Genomic DNA, 10,568 nt, shown 5'->3' on the forward strand with positions numbered 1-10,568 from the left:
AGGGGTTGGGTATTGGATGGGGAGTGGGTTAGGGTTTAGGGGTTGTGTATTGGATGGGGGGTGGGTTAGGGTTTAGGGGTTGGGTTTTGGACGGGGAGTGGGTTAGGGATTAGGGGTTGGGTTTTGGACGGGGAATGCGTTAGGGATTAGGGGTTGGGTATTGGATGGGGAGTGGGTTAAGGTTTGGGGGTTGCGTACGGGATGGGGTGTGGGTTAGGGTTTAGTGGTTGTGTATTGGATGGGGAGTGGGTTAGGGATTAGGTGTTGGGTATTAGATGGGGAGTGGGTTAGGGTTTAGGGGTTTAGTATTGGATGGGGAGTGGGTTTGGGTTTAGGTGTTGGATATTGGATGGGGAGTGGGTTAGGGATTAAGAGTTGGGTATTGGATGGGGTGTGAGTTAGGGTCTAGGTATTGGGGATTGGATGGGGTTTGGTTTGGGTGCAGAGGGGTATTGGTTGGGGCTGGGTTCAGGTCTAGGTGTTGGTTATATTTGGGTGGGTTAGTGTTTCCGGGTTGTGTATTGGACAAAGAGTGTATTAGGATTAGGGGTTGGGTACGGGATGTGAGAGTGTGTTAGGCTTTAGGGGTTGGGTATTGGACGGAGAGTGGGTTAGGGTTTAGGGGTTGGGTATTGGATGGGGAGTGGGTTAGGGATTAGGGGTTGGGTTTTGGACGGGGAGTGGGTTAGGGTTTAGGGGTTGTGTATTGGATGGGGAGTGGGTTAGGGTTTAGGGGTTGGGTTTTGGTCGGGGAGTGGGTTAGGGTTTAGGGGTTGGGTATTGGATGGGGAGTGGGATAGGGTTGAGGGGTTGGGTTTTGGACGGGGAGTGGGTTAGGGTTTAGGGGTTGTGTATTGGATGGGGAGTGGGTTAGGGATTAGGGGTTGGGTTTTGGCGGGGCGTGGGTTAGGGATTAGGGGTTGGGTATTGGATGGGGAGTGGGTTAGGGTTTAGGGGTTGGGTATTGGATGGGGAGTGGGTTAGGGATTGGGTATTGGATGGGGAGTGGGTTAGGGATGAGGGCTTGGGTATTGGATAGTGAGTGGGTTAGGGTTTAGGGGTTGGGTATTGGATGGGGAGTGGGTTAGGGATGAGGGGTTGGGTATTGGATGGGGAGTGGGTTAGGGATTAGGGTTTGGGTATTGGATGGGGAGTGGGAGGGTTTAGAGGTTGTGTATTGGTGGGGGAGTGGGTTAGGGTTTAGGGATTTGGTATTGGATGGGGAGTGGGTTGGGGATTAGGTGTTGGCTATTGGATGGGGAGTGGGTTAGGGATGAGGGGTTGGGTATTGGATGTGGTGTGGGTTAGGGATGAGGGGTTGGGTATTGGATGTGGAGTGGGTTAGGGATTGGGTATTGGATGGGGAGTGGGTTAGGGTTTAGGGATTGGGTATTGAATGGGGAGTGGGTTAGGGTTTAGGGGTTTGGTATTGGATGTGGAGTGGGTTAGGGATGAGGGGTTGGGCATTGGATCGGGAGTGGGTTAGGGTTTAGGGGCTGGGTATTGGAAGGGGGGTGGGTTGGGGATTAGGGGTTTGGTATTGGATGGTGAGTGGGTTAGGATTTAGGGGTTGGGTATTGGATGGGGTGTGGGTTAGGGTTTAGAGGTTTGGTATTGCATGTGGAGTGGGTTAGGGTTTAGGTGTTGGATATTGGATGGGGAGTGGGTTAGGGATTAAGAGTTGGGTATTGGATGGGGAGTGGGTTAGGATTTAGGGGTTGTGTATTGGATGGGGAGTGGGTTGGGGATTAGGGGTTGGGTATTGAATGGGGAGTGGGTTAGGTTTTAGGGGTTGGGTATTGGATGTGGAGTGGGTTAGGGTTTAGGGGTTGGGTATTGGATGGGGTGTGGGTTAGGGTTTAGGGGTTGGGTACGGGATGGGGTGTGGGTTAGGGTTTAGGCGTTGTGTATTGGATGGGGAGTGGGTTAGGGTTTAGGGGTTGTGTATTGGATGGGGTGTGAGTTAGTGTTTCGGAGTTGGTAATTGGATGGGGAGTGGGTTAGGGTCTCTGGGTTGTGTATTGGTTGGCGGGTTGGTTAGGCTCTTTGAGGGTATTGAATGGAGGGTTGGGTTAGGGGCTGGGAGAGCTGACGTCGTAACCTGGACATGATAACTGATGAGGAATATTCCTGCTGGAGTGACCCTCTCCATCACGTTGGGGTGTTGGTGAGGGGGAAGACGGGAGTTGGGTGTATTACCTCATAACTACATTCAACTCCTGGAGGGAGGCATTTCAATGGGATCTTCCTGTGCCACTGCAGCCCAGCTTTGGAAGCAGCCCTCTGTCCAGATGCTGGTGATGGAGACCGAGGACGAGGAGGGAGAGCTCCCTGGCAGCGGGAACACTACGCTGGCCTGCTTCGTGTCTGGCTTCTACCCGGGAGATGTCTACGTGAGCTGGAGGAGCCAGGGCCGGGAGCTCTCTGAGGGAGTGACTACTTTCCCAGTCACACCAGACCCTCATGGGACCTTCCACACAGTCAGCCAGCTCTCTGTGCCATCCCGAGACTGGCTCAGTGGGTATAACTTCACCTGCCTGGTGGGACACCAGGCCCTGGAAGGGCTGAAGGAGACTCAGCTCCGGAAGGATTCAGGTATAGTGGCATCGTGGCCAGAGACAAATCCTCAAGGAAGGACAGTGTCAATGCTGTCTCTCCCACTCCTCCACTCACACTCTCACTCACTCTCCCATTCCATAACTCACTCCCCCACTCCCTCACTGACTCCCTCACTCAGTCTCTCACTCACCCTCTCACTTACTCTCCCCCTCATTCCTTCCCTCACTCACTCATTCACCCCCTCACTCCATCACTCTCTCATCCCTTCACCGTTCATTCCCTCACTCCTGTATTCCCTCGCTCACTCACCTCTTCACTCACACCCTCACTCCCTCCCTCACCCCTTCACTCTCTCCCTTACTCTCTCCCTCATTCCTCACTCAGTCCCTCACCACCTGAGTCATTACCTCAGTCACTCACTCACTCCTTCACTCATGCCTGCACTCCCTCCCTCCCTGACTCACTCGCGCACTCACTCACTCCTACTCCTTCCCCCTGCCATCCCTCTTCCTGACGCAGTCTGAGCCACACCCCCTTCACATTCCCTTCCAATGGAGTTGCACTCTCCCTGCTCCATTCCCGGTTTCCCCTCAATCCCAAGTTCCCAGCTCTTCACCTCTCAGCCAGCATCTTCCATGTTAGATATTCCGAGTTCTGTGCACCGTTTCCCTCTCGCTCGGTCAGACTCACACTCGGAGCACTGTGCACAGTTCCCGTCTCTGTATCCCTCGGTCAGACTCACTTTCCGAGTACTGTGCACTGTTCCCGTCTCTGTATCCTTTGGTTAGACCCACACTCAGAGCACCGTGCACAGTTCCCGTCTCTCTATCCCACTGTCAGACCCACACTCGGAGCACCGTGCACAGTTCCTGTCTCTGTATCCCTCTGTCAGACCCACACTCGGAGTGCCATGCACAGTATCTGTCTCCGTATCTCTCGGTCAGACCAACACTCGGAGCTCAGTGGACCATTCCTGTCTCTATTTCCCTTGATCTGACACACTTGGAATGCCCTGCACAGTTCCTGTCTCACTATCCCTCGGTCAAACCCACAAAGAGAGCACCGTGCACAGTTCCAATTTAACTAACCCTCAGTCAGATCAACACTCGGAGCACCGTGCACAGTTCCCGTCTCTCTATCCCTCAGTTAGACCCACACTTGGAGCACCGTGCACAGTTTCCATCTCCGTAACCCTCGGTCAGACCAAACCTGGAGCATCATGCATAGTTCCCATCTCTGTATCCCTCAGTCAGACCCACATTTGGAGCACAGTGCACAATTCTTGTCTCTGTATCCCTCGTTCAGACCAAACCCGGAGCACCGTGCACAGTTCCCATCTCTGTATCCCTTGGTGAGACCCAGACTGGGAGCACCGTGAGCAGTTTCTGTATCCGTATCTTTCACTGACACCCACACTGGGAGAACCAGGCGCTCTCTTTCTCTCTCTCTGGCTCTCGCTCTGGCTCTCTTTCTCTGTCTCTTGCTCTGGCTCTCTCTCTCTCTCTTTGGCTCTCTTTCTGGCTCTCGCTCTGGCTCTCTTTCTCTGGCTGTTGATCTGGCTCTCTCTCTCTCTCTCTGGTGTTCGCTCTGGCTCTTTCTCCATCTGGCGCTCTCTCTGGCTTTTTCTTTGGATCTCACTCTGGCTCTCGCTCAGGTGCTCTCTCTCTCTCTCTCTCTCTGACACTCTCTCTGGCTCTCGCTCTGGAGCGCTCTCTCTGGCTCACTATCTGTCTGGCTCTCTCTCTGGCTCTCGCTCTGGCTCTCACTCTCTCTGGCGCTCTCTCTGGCCCTCGTTATGGCTCTCGCTCTGGTGCTCTCCCTCTGGCGCTCTCTCTGGCTCTCTCTCTGGTGCTCTCTCTGGAGCGCTCTCTCGCTGGTTCGCTCTCTGTCTCTCTCTCTCTCTCTCTCGCTCTGGTGCTCTCTCTGCTTCTCTCTCTGGCTCTATCTCTATCTCTAATTCTCTCTCTCGTGTTCTATCTCAATCTCTCTCTCTCTCAATTTCTCTCTCTATCCCTGTTTATCTCTCTCTCTGTCTCTCCATCTCTCAATCCCTCCCTCTCTCTCAATCTCTACCTCTCTCTGACTCTCTCTCAATCTCCCTCTCTCTCTCTCAGCTTCTGTCTCCATCCGACATCCATCTCTCCGAGTGATCCCTCCATCTATCCGGGAGATGGTGACCAAGCGGACTGCGACTCTGCACTGCGTAGCCACCCTGTTCATCCCTGAGCCCATCACCTTGCTCTGGAAGGCTCAGGGACTGGAGGTTCCCGGGTCTTCCCGGATCCTGGTACCAACTGCCAATGAGGATGGTAGCTACAGTGCCCAGAATGAGTTAACGTTGGCACGGAAGGACTGGGAGGCAGGGACCAGTTACAGCTGTCAGCTTGCAAATGCACAGTCCGATCCCATAAGCACCACTCTTCATGTGGCAGACGGTGAGCTTGGGACAATGAGGTCAGGGGGTGGGTCAATCTGGAGGGAGGGTATTGGATGGGAGAGTGGGTTAGGGTCTCAATGGAGGTTATGGGATAGGGCAGCGGCAGAGTCTAGAGGAAGGGTATTCGATGGGGGGAGGGTTATGGTCCAGAGCGGGTGTATTAGACGTTGGTTGGGTTAGGATCAGAGGGAGGGTATTCAATGGGCAGTGGTATGGCATCTAGGAGTATTGGATGGGGGAGTCTAGGAGCTAGATAGGGATATTAGATGAGGTCTGGGTTCAGGTGTGAAGGGGTTATTCATTTGGGGTCTGGGTTAGAGTCTGGAGGGGATTATTCGATTGTGGGTAATGGTATTTGATGGGGGCTGGGTTAGGGTCTAGAGAGGGGTTTTCAATGGGGCCTAGGATTTCGAAGGGACTATTGAATGGCATTTAGGGTCTGCATGGGGGTACTTAATGGGGGTTAGGTTTGGGTCTAGAGGGGTATTGGTTGGAGAATAGGGTGTAGAGGGGAATATTGAATGCGGATAGGGGTGTATGGGGTGGTGGTTGGTAGTGGGTTAGGGTCTAGAGGGTGGGTTAGGGTCTAGAAGGTGTGTTGGATTGGGATGTGTTAGGGTGTATAGGGGAGTATTGAATGGGGAAGTTAGAGTGGGGTATTGGTTTGGGGGTGGATTTGGGTCTAGAGGTTGGGTATTAGATGGGGAGTGGTTTAGACTCTCTGGGTTGGGTATTGGCGGGGTGGGGTAACGTCTGGGGTTGGGTTTTGGTTGGGGCTGGATAAGTGTCTGGGGGTTGGGTATTTGATGGGGAGTGGGTTAGGGTCTCTGGGTCGAGTATTGGAGGGGTGGGTTAACATCTGGGGTTGGGTTTTGGTTGGTGTTGGGTTAGTGTCTGGGGGTTGGGTATAGTTGGGGACGATTATAGTGTAGGGGGTTGGGTATTGTTTGGGGGTGGGTTATGGTGGAGGGGAATATTAGTTGGGGCCTGGCTTTGGGTATAGGGTTTGCATATTGGATGGGTGGGTGGGTTTTGGTGTAGGTAAAGACAATGACTGCAGATGCTGGAAACCAGATTCTGGATTAGAGTGGTGCTGGAAAAGCACAGCAGTTCAGGCAGCATCCAAGTAGCAAGAAAATCGATGTTTCGGGCAAAAGCCCTTCATCAGAATGAAGGGCCTTTGCCCGAAACATCGATTTTCCTGCTCCCTGGATGTTGTCTGAACTGCTGTGCTTTTCCAGCACCACTCTAATCCAGGGTTTGGGTGTAGGCGTAGGGTATTAGTTGGGGGTGGGTTAGGGTGCAGAGGGGTTTCGGTTGGGGGTAGGTTTGGGCCTACAGTTTTGTTATTGGAATTGGGGGAGAGTTAGAGTCTCTGCTTTGGGTATTGGATGGAGGGAGGTACTTTAGGGATTAGGAGTTGGGTATTGCTTAGGGGATGGGTTAGGTCTGGTAGTTGGGTATTGGATGGAGGGTTTGTAGGGGTCTAGGGTTTGGATGTTGGCTGGGGAGGTTAGTGTCTCGGGGTCGGGTTTTGGTTGGGGTGGGTTAGGATCTAGGGGGTTGGGTTTTGGTTGGGGTGGGTTATGGTTTAGGGGTTGGGTATTGGATGGGGGTGGGTTAGGGTTTGGGCATTGGTTAGGGGGTCGGTTATGGTCTAGGGGTTGGCTATTGGATTGGGGTGGGTTAGGGTCTGTTGGTTGGGTATTGGCTTGGGGCTGGGTTAGGGGTTGGATTTGCTTGGGGGTGGGATGGGGTCTAGGTGTTGGTATTGGATGGAGGTGGCTTAGGGTTTAGGGGTTGGGTATTGTTTTGATTATGGGTTAGGGTCTAGGGGTTTAGTATTGGTTGGGGGTTGGATTCAGGTGTGGAGGGGTGTATTGATTGGGGAGGTCGGTTAGGGTCTAGGGTTTGGGTATTGGATAGGGTGGGTTAGGGTGGAGAGAGAGATATTGTTGGGGGAGAAGGTTAGTGTCTAGGGTTTGGGTATTGGATGGGGGGGTGGTTTAGGGTGTAGAGGGGGTGGGTTAGGAGCTGGGAGAGCGGACACAGTGACCCAGACAGGATCACTGATGGGGAATATTCCTGCTGGAGTGACCCTCTCCATCATGTTGGTGGAGGGGAGGGCTGGGGTTGGCGCTATTTCATGATAACTACCTTCACTTCCTGGGGAGCAGTGTTTGAATGGGATCTTCCTGTGCCACTGCAGCCCAGCTTTGGAAGCAGCCCTCCGTCCAGATGCTGGTGATAGAGACTGAAGACGAGGACGAGGAGGGAGAGCTCCCTGGCAGAGGGAGCACTACGCTGGCCTGCTTCGTGTCTGGCTTCTACCCGGGAGATGTCTACCTGAGCTGGAGTAGCCAGGGCCGGGAGCTCTCTGAGGGAGTGACTACTTTCCCAGTAACACCAGACCCTCATGGGACCTTCCAGACAGTCAGCCAGCTCTCTGTGCCATCCCGAGACTGGCACAGTGGGTATAACTTCACCTGCCTGGTGGGGCACCAGACCCTGGAAGGGCTGAAGGAGACTCAGCTCCGGAAGGATTCAGGTATAGTGGCATCGTGGCCAGAGGCAAATCCCCAAGGAAGGACAGTGTCAGCGTTGGCTCTCCCACTCCCCAACTCACTGTCCCACGTCCTCACTCACTCACTTACTTCCTCCCTTACTCACTGACTCCCTCCCTCACCCTCTCAGTCCTTCACCCCCTCACTCTCTCAGTCAGTCACTCATTCCCTCACTCCTCCTCTCACTCCCTCACTCAGTCACTCGCTCACTCATTTCCTCACTCAGTCACTCACTCTATCAGTCCCTCACTCCCTCATCCCTTCACCCACTCCCGCATTCCCTCACTCACTCATCACTGCATGAGGAGAGTCATGAGGGAGGGATTGGCTGCGATTGTGTAACTGCTCAGTCAGACCCCAGACGGATCCTGGGAATGGGTTTGACGGGAAATGGAATATAAAATCCGGGAGATTTTACTAAAACTGCACGAGTCAGACCCCAGCTGGAATACCGTGAATACTCGGGGCTCCGTATCCAAGCAGGGATGGACCAGCCATCATAGGCAGTACAGAGAAGTTTCACTTGGCCGATCCCAGGGATGCAGGGATTGTCTGATGAGGGAGAGGACGAGTCAGTTGGGATCTGGCTTTGTCAGGAGTTTAGATAAACAAAAGACGACCAGATTGAAACAGACAAGATTCAACAAGGAGAGATGGCTTCCCCGCTCCACCTTCCACCCGCCGTGTGGCAGAATCTGCGATCCAGAGGGGGGAGTCACCCCATTATTGAAGAGGGAGACGGGGGTGAAATCCCTTCACTCTCCGAGGGGGACGGGGAGTGAATCTGTGGGATTCTTTATCGCAGAGACTGGGGCATTGAGGGTATTCGAGGCTGAGACAGACAGAGGGAGCAGGAGGGGGATTGAGGTGGAAAGGGCAGGAGGGAGGGACATTGAGGGTATTCAAGGCTGAGACAGAGAGGGAGCAGGAGGGGGATTGAAGGGGAAAGGGCAGGAGGGAGGGACATTGAGGGTATTCGAGGCTGAGACAGACAGAGGGAGGGGGATTGAGGTGGAAGAGAAGTGGGGTGGGTCATTGTGGATATTCAAGGCTGAGACAGAGAGAGAAGGGTTTTAGAGAGAGGAAGGTGGGTGAGGGGGAAGGGCAGGAGGCAGGGAGTTGAGGTAACTCACGCTGTGAACCTCCCTGACCCTGTCCCCCCCCCCCCCTTCTCTGTCTGTCTGCAGGCTGGGTGGAAATCTTCAGGAAGTCTCCATGGCTCTGGGGCTCTATTATCGTCAGCCTGATCATTCTCTGCATTGCTTTAGCCACTCTCGCCGGTCTGCACTGCGGCAGGAGGGGCTGCAGGAAGAGGAAAGGTAGGTTCCCTCGGGACAGAGAGACGGCAGCAAGGGGAACGGGAAGAGGAGCACAGGCCGGAATCTGGGAGCCTGCTCTATCACTCACTCATACTCACTCTCACACTCACTTACACCCTCACACACCCACTTACACCCTCACACACTTACACCCTCACACTCTCACACACACTCTCTCTCTCACACACACACTTACACCCTCACACACTCACTCTCACACACATTCACACACACTCTCTCACACACACACACTCACTGTCACACACATTCACACACACACACCCTCACACATTCACTCTCACCCACATTCACACACACACTCTCCCACACACCCACTCTCTCACACATACACCCTTACACTCTCACATGCACACGCACTCTCACACACAGACACACACACTCACACACCCACTCCCTCTCTCACGCACACACTTACACCCTCACACTCTCACATGCACACTCGCTCTCTTACACAGACACACGCAAATTTACATTCTCATGCACACACTTTTACACACACACTCACACTCTCACACACACTATCACATGTTCACACACAATCTGAAACACACACATATACACTCACATTCTCACACTAAGACATAATCTCACACACCACACGTACTCAAACACAGACACACTCCCAGGCATGCACACACTGACCCTGAGATACACAGAGACACACTCATGCACACACCCACAGTCACCTACACACTCTCACATACACAATCACGTTCACACATATGCACACATGGTCACAGACTCACACGCACTAAGACACTCTCACTCACATAGACACTCACACGCACTCACACACACTCACTCACACGCTCACACTCTCTCTCATTCTCTCTCTCACTCTCTCACGTACTCTCACATCCACAGAACCTCTTTCTCTCATTCTCACAGTGTCTCACACTCACAAACACACACGCACTCAGACACTCTCACTCACATAGACACACACACGCAGTTACACACACTCTCACACACAGACTCACGCACACTCTCAAATTCACACACTCTTACAGTCTCACACCCACACACACTCACATACACAGACTCACACATACACACATTCAATCACAAACACTCAGACACACACTTCTCTCTCACACACAAACACAGGCTCACACATTAACACCCACACACAGACTCACACACACTCTCATACACAAGGAGAAAGTGAGGACTGCAGATCAGAAACATGAATGTGGTGCTGGAAAAACACAGCAGGTCAGGCAGCATCCGAGGAGCAGGAGAATCGATGGTTCAGGGAAAAGCCCTACATCGGGAATTCCAGATGCTGCCTGACCTGCTGTGCTTTTCCAGCACCACGCTCTCAACTACTCTCAAACACTCTCTCTCACACATACACACTCACAAATTCTCTCTCACATACACGTTCCTACACACATTCTCACACACACACGCTCACTCTCTCACACTCACGCACGCACACGCAAATACACATGCACAGGTATACATACACATACACACACAGACACTGAGACACACACACGAACACACACATATACACACACACACACACCCACACCCCTTTGCTATCCCTGTGCCTCTGACTGTTCTTGCTCTTTCTTGTGAGCAGGCCATTACCATCCCCCGCACAACAGCCTGTGGGCAACGGACGCGGTACCCCTGAAGGAAATCGCACCCTCAGAGGAACAC

The 10,568-nt window shown here is 53.2% G+C and overlaps 1 protein-coding gene across 1 annotated transcript in view; it reads left to right on the plus strand.

The window, feature by feature from the left end:
- The window catches only part of LOC132807996 (uncharacterized), a 32,013-nt gene extending 23,130 nt beyond the window's left edge, over positions 1-8,883 (plus strand). Inside the window, exons 10-13 of the mRNA XM_060821887.1 lie at positions 2,263-2,595; positions 4,674-4,994; positions 7,206-7,596; positions 8,748-8,883. Coding sequence (XP_060677870.1) covers positions 2,263-2,595; positions 4,674-4,994; positions 7,206-7,596; positions 8,748-8,883 — 1,181 coding nt within the window. The remainder of the gene's footprint in view (positions 1-2,262; positions 2,596-4,673; positions 4,995-7,205; positions 7,597-8,747) is intronic.
- Positions 8,884-10,568: the final 1,685 nt, after the last annotated feature.

The sequence above is a fragment of the Hemiscyllium ocellatum genome (assembly GCF_020745735.1).
Source record: "Hemiscyllium ocellatum isolate sHemOce1 chromosome 27 unlocalized genomic scaffold, sHemOce1.pat.X.cur. SUPER_27_unloc_3, whole genome shotgun sequence".
NCBI lineage: Eukaryota > Metazoa > Chordata > Chondrichthyes > Orectolobiformes > Hemiscylliidae > Hemiscyllium > Hemiscyllium ocellatum.